The sequence below is a fragment of the Berghia stephanieae genome, chromosome 1, assembly GCF_034508935.2.
Source record: "Berghia stephanieae isolate SIO BIC M18660-M18661 chromosome 1, UCSD_Bste_1.3, whole genome shotgun sequence".
Taxonomy (NCBI): domain Eukaryota; kingdom Metazoa; phylum Mollusca; class Gastropoda; order Nudibranchia; family Aeolidiidae; genus Berghia; species Berghia stephanieae.
In genome coordinates, this window is record NC_088360.1 from 94,739,017 (window position 1) to 94,764,016 (window position 25,000).

A 25,000-nucleotide genomic window follows, 5' to 3' on the forward strand; every position below is an offset into this window, starting at 1 on the left:
GTTGGAATCAATCTTAACATCTACGCCAATTGATCGTCCACAAAGCCGACATTGCCTTATATATTTATTTATGTATTTATTTATTTATTTAATTGATTATTTATTTTTTGTTGATACAATCTCCATAATACTATTGCAGGTGACGGTGTAGTTATCATTATTGTCTTGGCAATGAGAGAAACAAGATAGAGATGTGTTCTCATCGCATTCTATCATACGGATATTAATCATTAACGTTGCGTTTGTGTGATGATTGCATTTATCTTATTTTTGGCAAATTGGGTTTTTCGAAACACCAAGCTCCGACCAATCGTTACCAAATTTTGCACGGTGTCTCCACTTGAAATGAGTATAGTTTGCGTCTATCTTGAGATTAATTAGACACCGTAATGAATTTAACGGAAAACCAGAGTTGTTTCGTCAAATCCCATCGAAAACAGACGCCATCATTTTCAGTACTTGGGTTGTATGTCAACCTTCCTGTTAGCGAGTATGATAATGAGGTGGCAGTAATTGCATTAAAACGATACTGGTGAGTGGTTCCTTTCATTGTTTTAAATACAATCAGTTTCTTAAAATGTATATCAACTATCTCCCGCACTTAACAGTGGGAAAGAATTCTACGATGAGTGACGAAATATATAAGATATCAAATGCAGAAAATATCTCTCCGTGTCCAAATAAAAAGCTCCGTGGAGTTCTCTTACGAAGTCGAAAGATAATAGAAAAATTGAGTTCAAATTTTATTCGATACTTAAATCATAATATTTGAGGGAATCGACTTATCATCACGTCCTTTGGACGGACGCACATGCTTGTTTATTACAATTGCAGAACCGGCGGAGCTGGCAAACTAGCCAATGAATGGCACACGACTTGTCAGTAACGTCTTACCTTGTGCTATATCGGTGAGCAGATCCTTGAGGACTTCCTCTTTGCCGGAGACATGGACGGCCGAGACCCGGACAGAAAATCGGGCACCGGTCTTGTCTTTCTGGTCGTTGATGAGTTTGAAGAGCCAAGCGATGGCACAGGGCATGATACCCAGGCTGCCTGAAGATTGGTCAGTACCAAGCATTGTGTGCGTCTTACCTGGATGAAGAATATATGTCAGAGAAATAAATAGATAAAACAGGGCTAAAAAACCCCACCGAGAATACCAAATAAGCATATAATTAGATAAATAAAGTGGTTATACAATCGAGACTTTCAAAAACCCAACCTATTATAATAATATTAAATAGTGAAAAATGTGTACTGCAAGAACGGTTGATGTTTCAATACTTTTATATTTGCCAGTCACCGGTGACTAGCGTTCAATGCATTCTACATTATAAATACAATGTCACACGTCTATGCTTCTGTGTTATATATCTATTTCTATTTTTATTTTTTATTTTTGTCAACCGGCATTGGTGAGCATTGGACCAAGCGATAACAAGAAACTCACTCTAATGAAGAGAGACATAACAAAAAGTTAACTATGGAGCTTCGATGGTTTTCCCATGGATACTAAAGTGATGGTATGTGTGTAGCTAAAATACACCATCGGGATATAACATACCAAACCCACAGAACTTTGTGTAACCTTGACCGTATATTATAGTCTGATTGTTACAATTTAATGAGAAGTAATCACCTAAATGACTGACTAAAAACAATAACAAAGAGCTGAGTGACGTCAATTTCGTTCCTTCTATAACCGGTGAAAGTGTAATTAGAGCGGGATGGGTAGGAGTTAGCTGATCAGTGCTTCCTCTTCGCTTCTAGAGTAAAGAACCTTCGACATCATAAATCGAAATACCATTCTGAAATATGTCACCGAATCGATCACGATGCCCATAAGATTGGGGAGGGAGAGGGCGGTACGTTTTAAAATACCCAACATTCTATCTGAATGGCATACCCCTTCTCTTCTCTCCCTCTCTACACAATACTCGCTGTTCCATTCAACATTTTCTTTCTTTCTTTCTTTTTTTTTTTAACAGCACCCTGTTGTGATCGTAATAATAACAGTTACAACGTTCGCGTGTCATAACTGGGTAAAATGGTATACTCGATTTCACTGGAGGTGAAGAGAAATATTAATCAAATTATTTCTGCCTCTGGCTCGGGATTGAATTAGGAGACTGTAATGACCAGCGAAAGCACGCAATGCAAACTACTGGGAGGGGGAGACGGCGGGGGAGGAGGGGGGGGGGAGATTACTCAGAGCCTGATTTACTAAAACAACATTGGGTTTGAAAGAAGACATTGCAATGACAAATCTGTAGGGACCACCATATTACCCGTGCTCCTCACAAACACAATTTTCTTTACATTAAGCTTGACACTTTTATTTCATATAACGATATAGTTCAAAATGACTAACAACAAATCCAAATCTCAAACCCTTCTGACACTTCCAAAGAAGTCGAGTTTGGTACTCTCTAACACGTTAGTGGGGGTCATCATAATCGATCGATATATGAAATAAAACTTTCTTTTGGTCAAAATTAAAACAAATGTTTTTTGACAGAGTTCAGTCAGGAATATCCCTCTGCCCATTTCTGGCTACAACGATCGGTTTAGTCATCGTCATAATCGGCAACATTACAATGTAAGTACCGATTAAATAGAGGGTTTAGACATCAATAAATTATAACAAGAGACAATTGTTGTTTTCCTATTATTTAAAATTATTTTTGAAAAATATATTTAAAAAAAAATACCAACGAATTATAGAACAACCTTAAAACCCATTAAATGCATGTAGGATGTTTTCGTTAAAGTTACGTGATGCCGTCAATCCGGTTTCTTTCCTTCTCGTCTACTGGATTATATCCTCTTAAAAATGATCAATTGTTTAGGCTTGAATACGACAAAATTATATTCATTTTAAAACACAGTCCTCTACAACTTTCATTCAACACTAGAAACAGAGCGCGAGATTTCCATCGGTGAAAAGAACAGTATCAATTGCGTGCGTCTATCAAAATAGGGAGTGTCTATCCAACAATAATAGGATTTTCATCTATTTTTACAAGAGTAAAAAACATGTAGTTATTGTAAAATACTGGTGATTGTTATACGGAGAGAAATTATTTTTAAAAAAAAAAAGGATTTTAGTATAAAATTAATCTCAAATAGGTTATCTTGTTCCTCATAATATCATTGACGTCAAAACGACATGATTTAAGTTTCAGGTCTTTAGAACGTGACCGTTGTTGACAATCTAAGATAAGATTGAAATAGAGTTTGACATAGAGAGATCGATTTGGACGAGATAGAATGCTACTCTGTGTATAAAATGCCTTATTTGGAACTTCCATCGATAAATGATTTGAAATCAACCATCAACAACTTGGCTTTGTGATTATAACAAAGTGTGTTAGATAATATAAGAAACTGAAGAAACTGCTGAGACCATTAATTTATGCAACATAAACAGAAGTAAAAGCCCAGAGAACGCACGGCTATTCCGTCTATCTAGGACCCAAATACAACGACTCTCCAGTTGGTTTTGTGCAATTCAATCCGCCACCATTTCCGGAAAATAATGAACTAGAAACGGCGTGTGTTTGTCCGAGAATTGGAGACCGTGAGAGGGCGGGTAACAGTAGCCCCAAGCCGCGAGCATTTTCAATCTAGTTTGAAACAAATCCACTTAGAACGACAAGGACATGAGTTGATTTGACTCCGGCCCTCGTCAAGAGATATTAATTGATTCTTTTTGCCCTTTCACTCCCAGACAATCTGTTCAAACCGCACGTAAAGCACGTTCACAAGATCTCAACACCGTTTTCCACTTGATGCTCGAGACACACTTGTTGTGTACTTTGTGTGTTGTGATATCGTGGGAATGTGGGATTTTTATTCATTATTCATTGCGAATATAAATACAAGCACGGGAGAGAAGAAAAAAGAATAGAGCATGCTTTTTCCCTTCATAAAGTCGTTTCTTTTGGGGTTTTTTTTGTGGGGGGGGGGGGGGGTAATGATTCTGTCTACCGGATTGCATTATGTATCAAAGCAACTCGGTATGAAATAAACTGCCGACCTGCCATTACATGTTTGACAACCCCTGTCGTCGCCAGTTGCCTGTTGTTTCTCAACCATTCAACTTCAAAGCTTGCTAGAAATACTTAAGATTTATTTTGAGACAATGCTTTGGTCTGCATTTTACGAAAAATACTCAAGACGTTTTATGATGAGGCCATAAAACGAGAATAGAGACACGATGCAGTCACATAAAATGTTTTTTCAAAAAACTAAATTATCCAAGTTGGTTGGACAAGCAAACTTGTGGAATTTTTGGGTATAAGTTACGATGATATTCAAAAGCATTAATTATCTTAATACCAATTATTTTTCTCAATTCCCAGAGAGTTGCATAACGAGCTGAAATGATTTGAAAAAAGAAAAAACAAACCCCGTTCTCAATCGATTTTTATGCGCTCTAGTTATTTTAATATAGCATTTAAAACTTGACGCTTTCAGTTGACTCGAAACAGCCGGCTTACCCTTAATATTTCATTGTAAAGTTTCGAATAACTTTTTTTTATATGATAAAACCAATCCATATAGTTTCAAATTACTATTTGTTTTAAAAGAAAACAACAACTATTGACGACTTTCTTTTGGAAATGAAAAAAAAGGCCTGAAGAGAAAAAGAAATTATGTCAAAGTGTGCTTCCTTATAGATTATCCAATTATTGCTCGATCTCCTTGCCACATACTTGTCGTTGAATACACAATTAAACACGATTCTACTCACGAGAGACAGAACAAATTCTCTATCCTTGCTTACGCTTTCATCTTGGGGTATTATGCAAATTAAATGTTAAATAATGTAATTTTTAAAAAATTAATGATGGAGCAAAATATGGAAACAGGTGCAATCAACAAGGACGGTTATGATGAATACGTGTCAAGAATACCCTTTATGGAGCCTTTGATACTGCATATGCTTTGATGAATACAGTTTTCATATTGGCATTATCTTAAAAATTATCTTCAAAATAATTTAGTATACCTATTTTAGAGCCACATTGTTCGTAAAGATAAGATTCGAAACGTCCGCATCAAATTATGTCCATTTTCATTAATCTGTAACATTAGTTCTACATCATGTATTTTTTTTCTTTTTCAACTCTTACTAATGTCTTACCTAATTTTGAGTACCCATATGTAAAGAGACACCCATCGGCGCCTGCCACCACAGCCTGGAGAATTTCAGCCAGACTCCCGGCACACAATTCAGTCTGTAAATAAAAAGGAAATAAATGGAAACTTGTTGATTTCGAATGTTTCCATGGGCCGCCCAAGAGAAAAGACGGTATCGATATAATTTCAAATCGCGAACATTTAAATTATTCTTACAATAACCCATGCCGTCCTCTATACTTACAGTTGTCCAATAACATATCATCCATCTCCACTCTCTCTTTCTCTCTCAGTCTCTCTCTCTCTCTCTCTCTCTCTCTCTCTCTCTCTCTCTCTCTCTCTGATTCTATAAAATATCCGCCACCTATCTGTCCATCAGTCTTTATCTCTCTATCTGCATAATATTACATCAATCCACTTATCTATCAATCTGTTAACTTAAAGGAAATCAATGGATTGTTCCATCCATTCATCGATTAGAATATTTTCAGCTTTCGCTTTTTTCTGTCCCACTAACACACTCCTAGCTTTCCCAACGTCGGTAAAAGCATTCGGATAATCATAATAATAAAATTATACTATTGAATCTATATTCAAAACAAATCATGGATAATAAAGTAAACTGACCAGGGAGTCGTCCGGGGTGACCACTGAGTCGAATGCAAACATTTTGGGTGCCGCCGCGCCAGCTCTTCTATTGGCGGAAGTGACGTAGCCACTGGTGGACGGGTCGAAAACGGTCACTTGCTTCTTGCGGGGATCGGCAGAGATGAACGAGGAACCTTGCTCCGGGGTGTGTGTAGGACGGCATATTTTCAACATAACTTTCACCTAAAAAGACAAACATAAATGGAAACGAATAATAAAATAAATGTTTGACGTAAAACAATACTATATTAAAAGAGTCAAAACTAAATAAATGGAGGCACCTGGGTAGTTATTCTCAATTTCAGTTTAGCCAGATTTTAAAGGATAAGAATAAATTTCTTTCAAATAAATTCTGTTAAAACTGCAAATTAATTTTTCATCCAATTGATCAGTGGCAGCAATGCGACTTGGACATCGGAATAATTAAGCAATGCAAATGTGTGTAAACTCTTCATCAAAAAGATAAACGAGGAAAAGGTATGAACTGTAAATCGTTACCTTGTTTATTGTTTTTCTAATGATGGATTTGCACCCTGATCTACCAATGATTGTGTTGTTTAATTCTGATGCATTTCCATTTTCACATTTTGTGTTTGCAAATTAGTATGGGTGGCATGGTAAAGTAAAATTCTTGGGCTTTTTGTTGTGATCAAAGCAAAATATCTCGCAAAACCGAAACAGCCTCGTTATGATGTTAGTTATTTTAACCAAACAGGGAACGATTTAACCAGGACTCTTCTATGGGAGAATACAAACATTAAACGTTGAATGATATAAAACAACTTGTTTTGCATTAGAATATTTACAAGGAATAAAAATATTCTGGTAAATGTTAAAGTAAAGGACGTTTATATAATTTTAGCACATCAGATCAATTAAGTTAAGGGTTTTGTGAAATTCATCTTTTTAGTGGTCATCTTCATTACCGTTACAAGTAGATATCATCCATTTTACATCAATCTTGGAGTATATTTTTCATTCAACCATCCTCTTAAATTAGCTATTTTTATTTCGAATGTAACCAAGTCCCATCATCATCATCATCATCATCATCATCAATATCATCATCATCATCATCATCATCATCATCATCATCATCATCATCGAGAGTTGCCTAGTCTGTGGTAAGCATTGGTGAATATTGCTCTCAATCTTCAATGTCATCTCATCATCTCGAGTCCAAATACAATAAATTATCATTTCAATTTTAATTCCTATAACCCCACTTGTTTCCCCATCGGTTTCAGGACACGACGCCTCATCTCAATTCCAAACCAATTGCATTTTAACACGAATTGCATCACACACCCGTCTTAGATGCAGACTGGCCCAAATTTTAAAAAAAATTGACGAAAGGGGGAGAAAGAGAAGGAGGAGGGAGGAGGAACAACGAGGAGGGAGGTTAGACGTATTTATTATTAAGGTTACGGCCGGATGAAATTAACCCGTATTTCATCGCACAGTGTAAACACGCCCATCTCGGACGGGTAAACACAGTGGTCGGACATGAAAGGGATATATCGGATATTTCAACCTTTGATCATAAAGCATTGTTGCTTTTGTTTTATTGGTCGAATAGACATGTTGTTAGGGTACTGGTTTGGGAAAGGAACGTCCGATATGATTCAATATTTGTGTTACGCTAGATTCGTAGATGTTATCTACATTGATAAAGAAGTGTGTGCCACAGAAACAGTATTGGTGATGATGATAGTGATGAGGATAATAATAATTATAACGATAATAATGATGATAATAATGAAATAATGATAAAAATAGATATACAAACTAAAGCAATAATCACTATGGGATGGTGATGTAATAATAACGGTGGAGTTTAATAATAGTGACAATGTTGACGACCAAATAGAAGAAGAAAAGAAGTAGTAGTAGTAGTAGTAGTAGTAGTAGTAGTAGTAGTAGTAGTAATAGTAGTAGTAGTAGTAGTAGTAGTAGTAGTAGTAGTAGAAGAAGAAGAAGAGGAAGCAGATGCAGAAGAAGAAGAAGAAGAAGAAGAAGAAGAAGAAGAAGAAGAAGAAGAAGAAGAAGAAGAAGAAGAAGAAGAAGAAGAAGAAGAAGAAGAAGAAGAAGAAGAAGAAGAAGAAGGAGAAGAATAGGGGATGGAGGGAGGAGAGTGAGAGAGAGAGAGAGAGAAGAGAGAGAGAGAGAGAGAGAGAGAGAGAGAGAGAGAGAGGGGGAGGAGGAGGAGGAGGACAACCACAAATTCTAAGGTAGATGATCCAAGCTATACAGTGCTTTCCATAAATTCAAGCACAATGTCAAAGCCATCTAACATCTTTAATACATATATTGGTACGAAATATATATTTTTTTTATAATGCAACATATCGGATAATTCATCCAAATCAATATCAGTCATTTCATTATAAAATCCCACAGAAATATAAAATGAATGTGAATACAAAATTCCTTCATGTAATGGAGTTAATCTTCTCATTTTAAAACATGCACGAGGCAGTCGCTAAGACTGCACGGCTACGATATTAGCAAGCTTGCCGTGATAAAAAACAGTAGGCCTACGATCTAAGAATACTTCCAGAATGAGGTCAAGAAATAGAGCGTGATTATAAACATCATAACATAAAAGACATAAAACTAATACCAGGGCTTTGCATTTTTATGAGTAAATGAGACCACGCCCCCCTCCCCACCTCCCTCAATTTCAATTCCTGTCCTCTACCCCTTGTCTTTTAAAGACGTTTACATCACCCACAAGAGCCCATTATAAAACTGAACGATATAAGAAGGAGATATTTCTTATTCATGAGAAGTGATGATTTTATGATGTTAATTTTGTGCAGTCTGTTTCAGATTTTATTGACGAGTGAAGATTCAAGGTTACGGTTTGCTCTCGCGTACATCGACAAATCTATTTTTCTCTAAGTTTGGCTATAAATAGTTTTTAATTTAAAATATCAGTCGATAACTCTCTCCTTACCGCATATTTTCAGGATTATTTCTGAAATATATACATTCAACACAATTAAAAAAAAAAATTACTCAAACTGAAAAAAAAAATTATATATATATATATATATATATAATAATAATAATAATAATAATAATAATAATAATAATAATAATAATAATAATAATAATAATAATAATAATAATAATAATAATAATAATAATAAAGTACATGCTGAACATAATTTTGCTCAGGAAAAGAATCAAAAAAATTATTCTTCTAACTTTAAAAAAGATTTTGATTCAGTTTCTCTGATGTACAAGATAAATCTGAATATCATTCTATCATAACAGATATGACAATTTTCCTAGAGTTGGTCAAGAGGATTAAAATGACCCTCATATTTCTGACTGTTTTTGAAAATTTGTGGGTGTGTAATCATAACCGATCGATATTTAAAGTAACATTTTATGGCCAAATTTTGATTTTAAAATGTGTTTTCTAAAAGTAGGGCAGAGATGAATAAAGAATGAAAGGATGAAGAATGAATGAGAAGCTTCTCTTGTTGAAGTGTTGTATGTAGAATCCGGGCACGGGAGACAACCCATGAAAAAAGAGGTGAGCGAAGCGAGTGAAGGGAAATGAGGGGGTGAGGAGGAGCAGGTAATCAATGGCAGCGTCAAGATAGGATTGAGTTATGGCCCTTGTTGGCCCTTCAATCGGACCTTACTTTACAGTGACTTGTGGGTATGATGAAAAGGGGAGATTAGGAAGAAAAAAAAATTGGGGCGTTGCAGTTGTCATTTTTTTTCACATTTAATTTTTTATATATTCGCCTTCATGTAAACTAACATTTATTTTACAGAGATGTTTGGAACGAACTAGCCACGAAAGGTAAAATTGCAACAAAAAAATACAAAAAAACAAAAAAAAAAAAAACAAACAAAAACAAACCAAAACAAAAACAAAACAAAAAAACAACAAAAAACAACCCATGTGATAAGTCATTTTGAAAAAAAATTATATTAGCTTTTACATAGCTCAATATCTCCTAAATTTGCTCAAAACGCTTTACAATGGATTTCAGGCAACAATAACATGACACTGGACATAAAGTACAAGATATAAAGTCTTTAAGGCTATTAAAATGTACTTTCGACAGAGAAAACGCTTTTACTCGTTTTCAATAATGGGTATGATAAGATAATGAGAGTAAAAAGCCTTGTTCGAGAACTTAACTTTGCACCGCCAATGTGGGCTAGAACCGAGGACCTTGATGTCGAAAGATGTGTGCCATATCACAAGACCAGAAAGCTACGGAAACTACTTAATAATGAGAATATAATTTATACCAGTCCCTGTTTACTGTTTACCCCATCCCATGCAGAACCCAATTCATCGATGACGTAAGCACTCAGTACTTCAAAAATATATCCCTCAGATCTAATCTCAACCAGTCATTGCTGCTCTCCAATGGGTATCATTTACCATCATCAGCATCATCATCATCATCATCATCATCATCATCATCATCATCATCATCTTCTTCATCATCATCATCATCATCATCATCATCATCATCATCATCATCATCATCATAATCATCATAACCATCTTCGTCGTCGTCGTCGTCGTCATCATCATCATCATCATCATCATCATCATCATCATCATCATCATCATCATCATCAAAACCATTTGAATAAGTTCCTAAAATGCAATAACAACCTCAACCGCAAAAAAACGATACTGTAACAAAACGACCCCCCCCCCCCCAAAAAAAAAAATAATTTAAAAAAAAATAAAATAAATAAATAAAGGAAGAAAAGACTATCATGTTTAAACCGAGTTCCCGTCTTCCAAAAATAAAGTTGAATCAAGGACACAATGAATCGAAATCTCAAAAAAAAAATAAAAAAAATAAAATAAATAGACGTAGACGGTCTCCACTACATCAGAGCCTTAAAAAGTACCGATACCATAGACATAACGAAGCGACATTTAATTTATAGAACGATAAGACTATCGTGTGGTAGTATGGTAGCACTGCCAGTCGCTAGTGTAGATCGATCAGTCCTTATTAGAGTCAATTCGCCACGAGGGGAGATCTCGGTGGAAGTAACATTTGACAATTTCTCCTTATTTATCACGGACACATCGGCCTGCAAACAGGCCATTCATCTGACAACGGGCGGGCCTGCAATCCATCCGTCCACCAAACCCAGTCGACGCAACACAAGCCCACAACGCGATTAAAGTCGCCCGGAATCTTATTTGCCACCGCTACAGACCCCTCTATAGCACGACAGATACTTGAAGACAATTTAATTTTCCGCAAAAATGCTCACAGGCAAAACACGTCCCCAAGATTGTAGCGAATTATTTTGCTAGATGGCCGAGATGCGGGAACATTGCTACCGACTCATCCGCAAATTTCGTTAGCAAGTTTCTCTTTCGACGATATTATTATTATAACAAGACACTTCCTGTTGTGGCTGCTTTTGTTCTTCTTTTGGATGAAAACCCTTAGATATTCTGGTCGAAAAAAAAATGGAGCGAGAGACGTGGAAAAAAGACATGAGAGGGACGCTTTCTCTTGATTATCGAAATAAAGGCAGAGATTATAACATTTTAATAAGCCTTACATAAACTTTACAAGATTGGCTGTTCTCGACTTGAAATATGAAATCAATAAGAAACTGATTCGATTGGGTTTTATACCAACTGCATTTATATCAATCAACTATGCTGTCATTACATAATAAATACATAAAACCAGTCTTCTTACACTTATGTCTAATAAATATAAAAAATCGCCGGGAGACATTTGGCAATTTAAATCATTGTTAGGCATCGCATAAAATGGACCATACCATTCATTGAATATTATACGAGTCAAAGCACTATCTTTCACGAAGGCTAAACTGAACTCGGTTACGACATAATCCTTATTAGAGAGAATACATGAACTTATAAAAAACGAATTTCCGCCATGATTAAATTGAACTCGGCAACTCAAATGACTAAATTCTGAAGGTTTTGTTGAACAAGAATATAAAACAAACTTAAAACAATCTGACAACTCTGAATTAGGCAATGATCAAGCAACTGGCTTCTTCCATTCCCACAGTCTGATTCCTAATTATTGATTAAATAACGATTTGGCCTTTTCAACCACAAAACTCTTTTTCCTTTTTTTTTGGCCAGAACACGTTTGTTCATAGATAACTATTATCGATACCACCCGACCAGTCCTGAGACTTCTAAAATAACGATGTATTATTTCAAATAATTTTCAGAATTTCTACAAGATGGGGCCTGCTAATCTGAAATCTAAAGATAAAGAAAATAATAGTTTTCAAGCCAAAATCGCGAAAAAGATAGCTTTGTCATTATACAGTGATTTTCTGGTAAAGGTCTGTCTGAAAGATTGAGAGGACCCTATTTGATAAAAAGCAGACAAAGCAATTTTTTTACAGACAGATCGGATTATCTGTGGCAGACAATTTCACTTAAGCGGAGACGACAATATCATATTTTTTTCCAGGAATATCATAACAAAAGCGTAATGACTTATCTTATCCGTTCCCCTCCAGTCATTGACATTATAGATCAAAACGACCACAGAGACAGATTGAATAAAAGCATTGCTTTATTTCCTTTCCATTCCAAGACATCAAAGTGATACAAGTTTTGTTTTCTTCTCGTAACAAATCCCAATCGATCATCGAGACGATTTCAATAGCCTAAATGACACCAAGACCTACTGAAATGCAGTGGGAGCAACTTTTGGAGTCGCTGTCATGTAACAATAAATAATGTATATCTTATTATCAAGAAAACCCCATTAATTATTGCTCTCTTTGCGGCGGTGTGGGGAGGGAAGTGGCCGAGTGGGTAAGGCATTGCACGGTGACTTGGAAGGTCCAGGATTCGAGCCCCTTTTCAGGCACTTTCCTTTTTTCACTTGGGCAAAATTATTAACCCTCAAAATGCTCATTTTGGACAACATAGGTGATTCCTATTGACATCTGTCATATTGCGCAACTATCTGTGCTCAAAGAGCTTAACAAAAGGAGATTATGTGTGAACCTGTGTTATGTGTGCGAGGGGGGGGGGGGCGGAGGAGTGAGAGAGAGAGAGAGTGTGTGTATGTGAGTGAGAGAGTGAAAGGAAGTATGAGAAAGGAAGAGAAAGATAAAGAGAGAGAAAATGTGTGTATATGTGTGTGAGAGAGATAGTGTATGTGTGTATGCGTGTTTGAGAGGGAGAGAGAGAGAGAGAGAGAGAGAGAGAGAGAGAGAGAGAGAGAGAGAGAGGGAGAGAGAGAGAGAGAGAGAGAGAAAGAACAATCGCGCCAATTTCCACCCCATTTCGTAATTCCCATCTAATCCATCCCTTCCAGAATCTAGACTAGAACTAGTAACATTTAATAAAAAATCATATTAATAGATGAAATGAGCAATACATCCGGAGAATAACAAAACTATCGTAATAGTTAATCGAGTGAGTACCCTGAAAGCAACAACTATCAACATGCCCAATGACGCGTGAGCACATCAAAGAATGCCTGCCCGTATCTCTGCACGTGCATCAGGTGTTTTCAAGCGCGTGCTCTCGCCCCGATGCCCATCTTCACGAGCCGACGCACTGTATTAATATCAGACCCCCTCCAATAAAAACCACGATCATCGTTGCTTTTTCTCCGGTCGCTGATGGTGATCTAGACCGTACCGAGTCTCCCAACAACTTGCAAGTACATTGATAAGAGAAAAGTTGTTTTGGACTAGAAGAGCGACGGTCCTGCATCTAAATAATACTAGACCGCTTTCCAATAGCTACTTTTAGTAAGATCCCGTACCTGAAAGCGTTATTGAAGCCTTACCTTCCCAGTTATCCTTGAGTTTATCGAGTTTGCTATGAAATTAGCATTGAGTTGAGCGAAACATTTCTTTCTTTATGAAGAATATAAAATTGTCAATTTACAAATAAAAAGAGGCTACTTTCATCCGTCGATTCCTCTCTTTAATCGGAAAACACACTGTACTTGGACTATACTTAATTTTTAGGCAATTTTTATTGGTTTTGGCCACATCGATTTTTTAAATGACTCAAACCCGAGACATCCTAATTTTAGTTCTAATTTATTTCAGTATTTTCTTTTAAATGTCAATATAATTGTTGCTTCGTCCTATTTGATACAAGTTATTATATAGATGCCTTGCATTGGAATGAACCATTATTTTTATCTTTCATTTCTCTGCGTCACTTAAATAACAAAGCGCGGGTCGGGGGTATAATATAACTAGTTTGGTGAATTGGGTCAAACAAAATGTCAATGATTTCGACGAGTCCCCATTGGAAATACCCTCAATTGGAAATTCCCTGCAGCCTCAAATGATAGGATAACCCCGGCTAGTAAAGGTCAATAAGTACATTGTGACAGCAAAAAGATTATTCAATATCTCATAGGCCCCATTGAAAGCGTATAAATGACAATTGAGAAACACCACTTTAGAGTCATTTGTTATTTTGGGTATCTTTTAGCTATGGGGCTTAAATTTTATAATGCACACGGTGGCGTTTTGGTGTAGCATCTCGTACTATAAAAGTTACGTCGCGTGATATATCATTATAGTGACCAATGTATCTAGGACAACATTTTGGGAAGTAAATTGGGTATGCTCTATGTAAATGCAATTTATAACTTTCATCATCATCATCATCATCATCATCATCATCATCATCATCATCATCATCATCATCATCATCATCATCAGCATCAGCATCAGCACCGCCATCGTCGTCAGCCTTCTTCTCTTCTTCGTACTTCATATATCCATCGTCGTCCTCCTCCTCCTCCTCCTCCTACTCCATATCACAGAATATCATTAAGTATGATGAATATAGTAATCACCACCGACCTATCCCTTCCAATTACTCCTTTCCTATTCCCCTACGCATGGTGTTATCTATGGTACAATCAAATTGCAATAATATATAGACATTTTCCCCATCGACCCATCCTTGCTGTCATCATTGTCTCGTTAGGATGATGTCGACGAATATGATGATGATGATGATGATGATGATTTTGAGCAATGCGTTGTATGTAATCAGATTTAAACAAGAGCACAATGCTTCACCTTAGCAAAATATTGAAGTAAAGAAAAAAGAAAAGCCTGGGAGATAAAAATCTGTAATGGTGTGTCTAAGGCCGTATCTGAGAGAGCAGACAGAAAAAGAAAGAATACAAAATCCTCTAAAATATCATAAATAAATAAATAAATTATTAAACAAATAAACAGATATAAAATAAATAAGTAATTAAATAAATAAATAAGTCAATCAAAATAAATAAACAAATAAATAAATATTAGGTTTCCATCATCTCAGAATCGAACCTCTGATTTTCTGATTTCACGATGGACAAGCTTTAACCGTAACACAGAGCTCAATAACCTTATTCAAAATTCAAACGCATGTCTCTCATAACACTACAACATTGCATTCAACAACGTTTATATTTCATCCAGGTGATCGAGCTTGGCATGTGAAATAAATTGAAAAATCGATTTCAAAATAGGAAACACTTAAAATGTGAACAAAAGCACACCCAAAAAAATAGAATGAAATAATTATCTTTTTAAAATGGGATGTTTTTCATTTTGACAAAATTCTTCTATCCTATCTTTTGGAATGATTTTTTCCATGCATACATCTGGGCGTCAGGTTTAGATGACATAAATGACACAATATCTCTTGCTTAATCGTTTCCATCTAACAAGATCGCGATGTGATTTTTTTGTCTTTATTTCACCATCTTAACTTAAACGTTGCTCGATAATAATATATTCACAGACAAATTATCCTTTTTTTCATTTTGATTGGAAAATATTTATTTTACATATCGAAGTATTTATAAAAATCTTTAAATCGAAGGTTTCGAAGACGTCTCAGGTTTAAAACTTTTTGACGAGTTGGGGGCCAGCTTAATCTTTTGATGTATAAATAATGGTTTTCAAGGCAAAATGAGATAGAATCAGTGAACGACAGTGCTGTCGACAAGATGAAATGTTGAAATGAAATTAAAGGATGAATTTGATATTTTTTCTTCTTATTTCTTCTCATATCGTTGGTGCTTATGATCACGTAACTCGAAATTGTAAAATTTCATGATTAAAAGCAGATTTAATTTCTTTCAGCTTGTCGTTAATTTTTCTGGACTAACTTGTTCGTCAATCACTATTTCGGTTGCTCGGTCTAATATTGATCTTGCGTGAAGTAAAATGCCATAGTTCAGTTCATATTCAGAGGATAGCAAGCAATTGTTTCTGTCTATCATATTCTACATACCATGTATAATCTGCCACTGTTTAGATGAAATTTGCTCAAGCATTTATTTTGACAATATCAACAAAAATTGTTATGGTACGATCTTTGCAATGGGAAAAAAACTCTAAAACCAAAGGAATATATTCAGTCAATAATTAGAGTTCCGGTATCAGTCCTGTGAACACTTACCCTTCTGATCATTTCAATTAATTATTTGCTCTTCTTTTGCATTTGAAAAGAAAAAAAAATACGCCATAAATTAAACAAAATTAACTAATTAGTGGGATTTCACTGTCAAGTATTTTGTTTGTCTTTGCGTAGTTAAAAATTATGACAACAAATTTAGATATTTTTTCTTGCGTCAGATTAGAATTTTTGGTTTACCGTATCAACATAATTACTTCAGGTCTTTATATTTCATTCAAAAATCACCGCAATTGCTAATTAAAAATTTATAATGCACGCATGTGCCAATGAACATTTGGTTAAGAGAGTGTTGATCAATATAGTACAAAGATTCCCGTTGTACGATTGGCAAAGATATGCCATCTGGCTTGACAGAACCCCCCCCCCCCTCCCCTCCCCTCCACTCCAGACCAAACTTGTAAACTTGTGGATCCATCCACTCTGAAGATGAGGTAAACAAAGAATTTCTTTCGCCAGATCGGGATCAGTTCAGAGAGGGAACATGGAATGTAGATAATGTAAAAAAGTATCATAATGATGAGTTGCGTGTGCCCCATCTCGAAAATAGCTCATTCACATGTTGCGATAGATTCGCATTTTCGAACGTACATATCACTCTAGTGTTCTTCGTGTACTAACTCTCTTACAATGTCCGTCACTGAGACCATAGGCAGGTACTCATTACATTTGAGTCATGTCAACAATCACTGATAAACGATTTGAGCTAAAAATCGGTAGCTCATTTTTTTTTCATTGTGTATGAAACTTAGCTCATTTTTCTCAACTTTGCTATTCTGCACTACGACTGGGGCCGTGGTTACGTTGGTCTTTTCTCGAGATCGATACTAAAGATAAATTTACCCTGATAACTTTAAAGGGAATTGATGTTGGACGGTGATACTAGTAAGTTTATGAAAGCATAATTTCATAACGGTGACGCCACAGTTTTGTTGTAATAGTCTGTGACATTCACTCAGAATGGATATCGATTTTAATAAGTTTATGAAAACGTAAATAAAATGCGTGGAATACCATAGTGGAAAATACCCCCCCCCCCCCCCCTCATGGTGCGTGTCTGCTTGTCACCCCAGTTTCCGTTTCCGTCAAAGCTTCAGCTAAACGGATCTGGGCATTGATCGTCTACCGAGGCCTGTCACCCCTGGAGAGGCTTGTTCTTGCCAGATAGGCCTGTCTCCAGTGGCGGCACGAAACTGTTGACAGGGCTAGAAGGGATTTTGTCACCTGATTATGTCACAACAAGGCATTTGCGTTGGTAAATCATGTCGCATAGATGTCAGTTGTTATTACATAGGGAATAAAACGGCCATTATATCATTTATACAGAAAGGCAATAAGGAAAAATAAAGATTGCCTTCCTGACAGGCTAGGACTAATTACTTAAATCATATCGAGTTGTTTTCTCAGAATAATTTCACTCACGTTTAATCCGGCAAAACAAAACGTGAAATAGGTTATGAGGTGAAATATAATTATTAAAACAATTATTTTAACATGAACTCCTAATTCTATCATTGATGCATTTTCTCCGAGCTTTCAATAAATGTCTATCGTTCTATAAAACATTGATTATACATGTAATTACAAAACAAAGGAGTCCTCGAAGCCAGAGACCAATGGATCCGGAGTCAAACGTGTATACATTGATCTATCGGATGGTTAACGTGATATTATAGATACTCAATATACCATCCTATTATATGCCAGATATGAAGTGAATAGAAAAGTGCCAGAAGACAATAGAGAATAAAAATTTTTCGCGGCGGTGGTGGGGTTCGAACCTGCGACCTTATTGGTACGACAACTCCGCCTGGCAGGTGAGAGCGTGGCTCTACCGTGTGAGCTATCCACGAACACAAAAATATTCGTTTCAAACCCAAAGTCATTACTAGATCCCTCTCTCACCCACTTCTTGAGACCGCCGATTCGTTCGTACACCACCATCGCGAATAATTTTGACCAGCAGTTAAGCTTAATAGCCAATATTCTCACACAAACATATAACATAGAAACGATTGAGACATTGAGTATGCTCCGGTGTATGGGGTGAATTTTTAATTCAGAAAAGTGAGTGGAGCAGGCACTTATGTTGGTAACAACAAGATATGAAGTGAATAGAAAAGTGCCAGAAGACAATAGAGAATAAAAATTTTTCGCGGCGGTGGTGGGGTTCGAACCTGCGACCTTATTGGTACGACAACTCCGCCTGGCAGGTGAGAGCGTGGCTCTACCGTGTGAGCTATCCACGAACACAAAAATATTCGTTTCAAACCCAAAGTCATTACTAGATCCCTCTCTCACCCACTTCTTGAGACCGCCGATTCGTTCGTACACCACCATCGCGAATAATTTTGACCAGCAGTTAAGCTTAATAGCCAATATTCTCAACACAAACATATAACATAGAAACGATTGAGACATTGAGTATGCTCCGGTGTATGGGGTGAATTTTTAATTCAGAAAAGTGAGTGGAGCAGGCACTTATGTTGGTAACAACAAGATATGAAGTGAATAGAAAAGTGCCAGAAGACAATAGAGAATAAAAATTTTTCGCGGCGGTGGTGGGTTCGAACCTGCGACCTTATTGGTACGACAACTCCGCCTGGCAGGTGAGAGCGTGGCTCTACCGTGTGAGCTATCCACGAACACAAAAATATTCGTTTCAAACCCAAAGTCATTACTAGATCCCTCTCTCACCCACTTCTTGAGACCGCCGATTCGTTCGTACACCACCATCGCGAATAATTTTGACCAGCAGTTAAGCTTAATAGCCAATATTCTCAACACAAACATATAACATAGAAACGATTGAGACATTGAGTATGCTCCGGTGTATGGGGTGAATTTTTAATTCAGAAAAGTGAGTGGAGCAGGCACTTATGTTGGTAACAACAAGATATGAAGTGAATAGAAAAGTGCCAGAAGACAATAGAGAATAAAAATTTTTCGCGGCGGTGGTGGGGTTCGAACCTGCGACCTTATTGGTACGACAACTCCGCCTGGCAGGTGAGAGCGTGGCTCTACCGTGTGAGCTATCCACGAACACAAAAATATTCGTTTCAAACCCAAAGTCATTACTAGATCCCTCTCTCACCCACTTCTTGAGACCGCCGATTCGTTCGTACACCACCATCGCGAATAATTTTGACCAGCAGTTGGTCAAAATTATTCGCGATGGTGGTGTACGAACGAATCGGCGGTCTCAAGAAGTGGGTGAGAGAGGGATCTAGTAATGACTTTGGGTTTGAAACGAATATTTTTGTGTTCGTGGATAGCTCACACGGTAGAGCCACGCTCTCACCTGCCAGGCGGAGTTGTCGTACCAATAAGGTCGCAGGTTCGAACCCCACCACCGCCGCGAAAAATTTTTATTCTCTATTGTCTTCTGGCACTTTTCTATTCACTTCATATCTTGTTGTTACCAACATAAGTGCCTGCTCCACTCACTTTTCTGAATTAAAAATTCACCCCATACACCGGAGCATACTCAATGTCTCAATCGTTTCTATGTTATATGTTTGTGTTGAGAATATTGGCTATTAAGCTTAACTGCTGGTCAAAATTATTCGCGATGGTGGTGTACGAACGAATCGGCGGTCTCAAGAAGTGGGTGAGAGAGGGATCTAGTAATGACTTTGGGTTTGAAACGAATATTTTTGTGTTCGTGGATAGCTCACACGGTAGAGCCACGCTCTCACCTGCCAGGCGGAGTTGTCGTACCAATAAGGTCGCAGGTTCGAACCCCACCACCGCCGCGAAAAATTTTTATTCTCTATTGTCTTCTGGCACTTTTCTATTCACTTCATATCTTGTTGTTACCAACATAAGTGCCTGCTCCACATCCTATTATATGCCAACTGACCAGCCTTGCAACATTACGGACTGCTAACCTTTCAAACTATTCCGGACTACAAGCCTACAAAGAATCCGCCATCATTAACCAGCTAGGCAGAATTAACCTGGCTTCAAAAGAATCACCATAAGGTCACACGAAACAAACAGGAAGTGACGATGTTTTTGTTTTTTGTTTTTAAAAAAAATCTCCAGTGTCTCTTTATTGTAGCTTTGCTCTCCCTTGTTTCCACTTTCAGTTATCTCTTGTTTGTGTTTGTATGAATGTGTATGTCACTTTCAACCTACTAATTCTTGTTTTCATTGTCTCCTGAAATATAATACTACTTAGTCTCCATTTTCCTTGACAAATATTTCTTTCACTTTTATTTCGTTTTGTATTTTCGATTAAAAATAAAGAAATAAATCAAAATGACGAATGACCCATCGGTAAAAGATATACTTCAATATGGTTGACAAAGTTGCATGTCTCACCAGCAATCTTAGCCAAAAGTTTGAGGTTTTAAAAAAAATAAATTATTTTTCTTTTCTCCAGAAAGACGATCGCAATGTCGTGCTTTACAATAAGTGCATTGTAATTTGTTTATGTAATAAGTGTAAAACAAACGGAGCAGAGCGTGCTAGCATTCATGTACTGAGATTGAATAAGAAAATGTCATCTCAGAGAAACAGTAAATAAAAGCTTTTATTGTGATTCTATATACAGCCTGGTCACGATCTGAGACATTTTGTAATCCTAAAGAAAGAATGAAATTGACGTCACTCAGCACCCTTGTTATTGTTTTAAGCCAGCCATTATTATGAGCAGTTTTCACTAAATTAATCAGAATGTAAACGTTTAAGGTTACACATTGTTTTGTGTGTTGGTAGGTTATATTCGGCTGGCGGATATTATGACTTTTTAACAATGCGCATAGCATCCATATAGCGTGGGTTAATAGTCTTGTGATGGTAAATATGTTTTGAGGAATTGGCTATATTCTTTTGATGTAACGCTTTGATAACTGATATCCCTTTGCAGAATTTGCGTTATTTGAGAGAAAGAAGACATTAAAAACCTATCTATAGGTTTTCTCCAATAACTTATAGTAGCACTCGGAATAATATTATGATTTATAACTCTGCTTGAACATTGGACAGTAAATCAGACCATTCGGAATTAAGACGACATAGAGATACTAGAGACAAAAAGAGTAAGCAGAGAAATAGACGACTATAGAGTGAGAGAAAGATAAATATATAAATATTGAGAGGGAAAGAGGAGATAGATATATAGATAGATAGATAGATAGATGGAGAGAGAGAGAGAGAGAGAGAGAGAGAGAGAGAGAGAGAGAGAGCGAGCGAGAGAGATAGGTCGTTGCCATTAGGGATTTTACAAACAGATATTACAATTAACATATCACATAACTTGTTAAAAATTCCTTTATATCTCCTTTTTTCCTTATGATGGATGTTCAAAGTTTACTATTACGTTTACCAGTCTAAATAAGCAATCCTTGCAACGATAATAAATATAGCTAATATTACAGTCAGTATGTGCTAGATAAGTGGGACTAATCCCATGGGATTGTGCAAGTTCAGACCTCAATAAAATTGTTCATCTGCTTTCTCAAAATCTGAAATCTCTTCGAAAGCTCTTCTCATCATGCAGTCAAAGGGGAAATGAGTCAACCAAAACCTGATCTGCCAGCCATTCCTGTTTCAATTATCAACAAGACATATCATCAAAGCACTCATACTGTTTTAGAACCATCGGCCTTGAAATAAAGAGCGTCCTTATCATAATAAAGGAGTAATGGCAGTACGTTGCAGTTCACTAAGAAAACACTTTTTTAATTTTGGCCAGGAAGTTTTCCCCTTTATATTTTGATACATTAAAATAACGTAAGGACTCTTAGGTTAGAGTCTTTTTAGACAAGTTAAGGAATATTTCAGTCGATTGATACATGAAGTAAACTATTTTTCAGGCCAAAATGAAGGGAAAACTGTGTTTTGTACAAGTATGGCATGGTACTTGTGATGATTCATCTCCTGACCAAAGACTGCCCACGATGAGCCATATCGCTCCCTTGTGATAATCCACAAGTCCGAGATCAATAACGGCATTAGTCCGTTTGTGCCCCTCGTGCCAGCGAGTTTGGTGTTAATCACAGATTACCTCCCATTAAATATACTCGCCGCTCTTGTCCGGACGTCTTTAGTTGTCGCCGACAATCATGCCATCCCTGGAAACAAGATCGCGCTCGGGGGAAATGCGCGACCGCGCAAACGCCATACGATCATGGAACATGACGATTGAGCGATAAGACTAAATCCCAGACTTGATGGACCGTTACGTGTCTGGAAGAGAAACATTTCTCCCCCATTCATGACAACCCAAACCTCATAAAGATAGGATTCCGTTGCCGTTGATATTAAAAAAACGACTTTTCTTGCATGGGGCTTTGCTGTATCCTATATTTATAAAAATCAGATAAACGATCATTTAAACAAGTAAAAACATAATATGTAAATAAGATTTTCTCCAATTAAAAAAATGTATTCCAGCAAAATATGACTGAAACTAATTATGACTCAGATTTGAAATACAAAAGCTGATCTATACATTTTTCAAAGGGTTGGAGCAGTTGGGTATCTCTCTCTAGTAGGCCATTAACATTTGGCGGCAATAGACAAAATCGGTGATAAAATAACCTTTGTCATTGATCGAAAGAAAGAAGGTAAACAAAACAAAACCAAACCCCTAAACATAAAATTTATTAGATAAAGAAAAAGAAGAATAAAAAACCCACACGACACATACACACACACAAAAGAAAACAAAAAACACACGATATTTGAAAGTTCATGTATTCGCTGAGTTTAACTGAAGTGTTCTTTATATCAATTCTTTGTTTGAGTCACGGGATTGTCCAAAATTCATTAGGGGAAATAACAATCGCGCGTTTGGGGGGTCGTAAGGTCGCAGAACGATCAAGAGTCACGACCATCCTACCGGATCAAGTGTCTACAACAAGTTTCTCTCAAATTCGCTAAGGGCAAAAAGAGCTACTCACAAATTGATCTGCACACGGAAATTTGTCAAAGTGGTCGCAACTGGAACTCGAGTGGGAAAATACTGACGGGTGAGGTCCGTGCATTACCTTGCATATGCAAATCAAATCCCCGAGCACCGATTCTGAGCTGCTCCCAACAGACGGCGAGGAAAATGTATTTGTATATGTGGACTCGACGTCATCTTAGATCGCGCTTTGCGAATTATATGGATAACAGCGGCCACCAAGAGTCGATGGTGGATAAACATCGTTGATATGGATGAGGAAGTGTGTGTGTGTGTTTGTTTGTGTGTGTGAGAGTGTGTGTGTGTGTCAGAGAGAGAGAGAGAGAGAGAGAGAGAGAGAGGATTAGAGCTCACGGGGTCAGCTCAGCGGTAGACAACAACATAGCTAACATGAGTCATCTTCTTCCATTGACACCTACTGAATGCATCATAATAAATTATTCTTTCAGAAGCAAATAATTGTTTTCAGAAAGAGAGTTCACGTCCATAATATGTTATATACGAACAAGAAAAAAACCCCGTCACTTTCATTGTGCCAACTTTTTGACACCACAAGGATTCCGCATGCGGGGTTAAGTAAAACAAAATGATGAATTCTTGATTAGAAGATGTGCACAAAGAGGCTGGAACGTATAAATCATCGGATCACAAGGTTTAATCTTGTCCAATTCTGTTGGACCGATACAAAAAGGCCAAAAGAAAAAAAAAAAAAAGAAAAAGGGGGAAGGGGGGGGGGGGAACACACACGCACAATTACCCCCCCCCCCCCCCAAGATAACATAAATGATGTGACCCAATGCCTCAAAACGGTATCATGTCAAAGTAAATGAGATGTTAAAAAAGGATTTTATAGCCTAAATGACGAGAAATTGAAATGTTATTGTTTCTCACTTTCAGACACTTTACCCATTGCCTTTAATAAAACATAAACTTGACCAAACTTCTTTATTTTCACTATAAATCACATTTTGAGAATACAACAGAATACCGTTTTGGGACTAACGGTTGCAAATGTGTATTTCTAAAACTTAAAGCCACAGTCAAAGAAAAATCATTAGTTCCGTTGGACAAACCAATTCTCTCTAATAATGGAATACGTGTCAAATGCGGCAGACCGTGCCTGAAAACGAAATAAAACTCTAATTTCATTGGAGGATTCGACTGTGATCCGGAGATTTTCAAGTCGTGAATATCTAGCACATCTGAGATAAATCAATGGCCGGATTGAGTCATTGCTGTTGCCCGATACTGAGCAGAACATCTTTATTTTCTCCTTAAATCTTACTAAATCAGATGACTATACGTGACCAATTATCCTCATCATAGTTGACAGAATATTGTAGGAAATCTCTCGACCCAGCCTAAATGTTACAGGATTCTATTGGTTTTGATTATTGTCAACCAACATTCATTGACCGGTAAACTGCAAAAATGTTAATAATGATTGGATGGTTACCATCAAAATAAAAAATAAAATAAATGAATAAATGAAAATAAAATAAAATAGAATAAAATAAATACAAAAGACTGTATAATATCATTTTTAAAATGTTCATAACTGTGCACATTGTGATAATCTGAACTAAAGTTTGCTAAAATGCGAATATCCGAAGTTTGCAGTTGTCCAAAACTGCATCTAAAGCCCTATTTGTTCGATATTTTGATATGATATGATATTATAGTATATGATATAGATAATGTGTGATATGAAATCAAAAATTAGGGAATAAGCATACAAATAAAATGAGCAATAATATAGAAAGTAACATAAAAACGAAAAGTTTTCGACTTATGATTTAAAACTATAAAATGCACTATTTCAA

General features: G+C 36.7%; 1 protein-coding gene across 5 annotated transcripts in view; it reads right to left on the reverse strand.

Annotated features, from left to right (window-relative positions):
• The window catches only part of LOC144962418 (uncharacterized), a 386,454-nt gene that overhangs the window by 60,003 nt on the left and 301,451 nt on the right, over positions 1-25,000 (reverse strand). For all 5 annotated transcript variants that reach the window (XM_078895354.1, XM_078895358.1, XM_078895355.1 and 2 more), the window contains exons 9-11: positions 5,773-5,976; positions 5,150-5,243; positions 895-1,092 (exon numbers count right to left, since the gene is read on the reverse strand). In XM_078895354.1, coding sequence (XP_078751480.1) covers positions 895-1,092; positions 5,150-5,243; positions 5,773-5,976 — 496 coding nt within the window. The remainder of the gene's footprint in view (positions 1-894; positions 1,093-5,149; positions 5,244-5,772; positions 5,977-25,000) is intronic.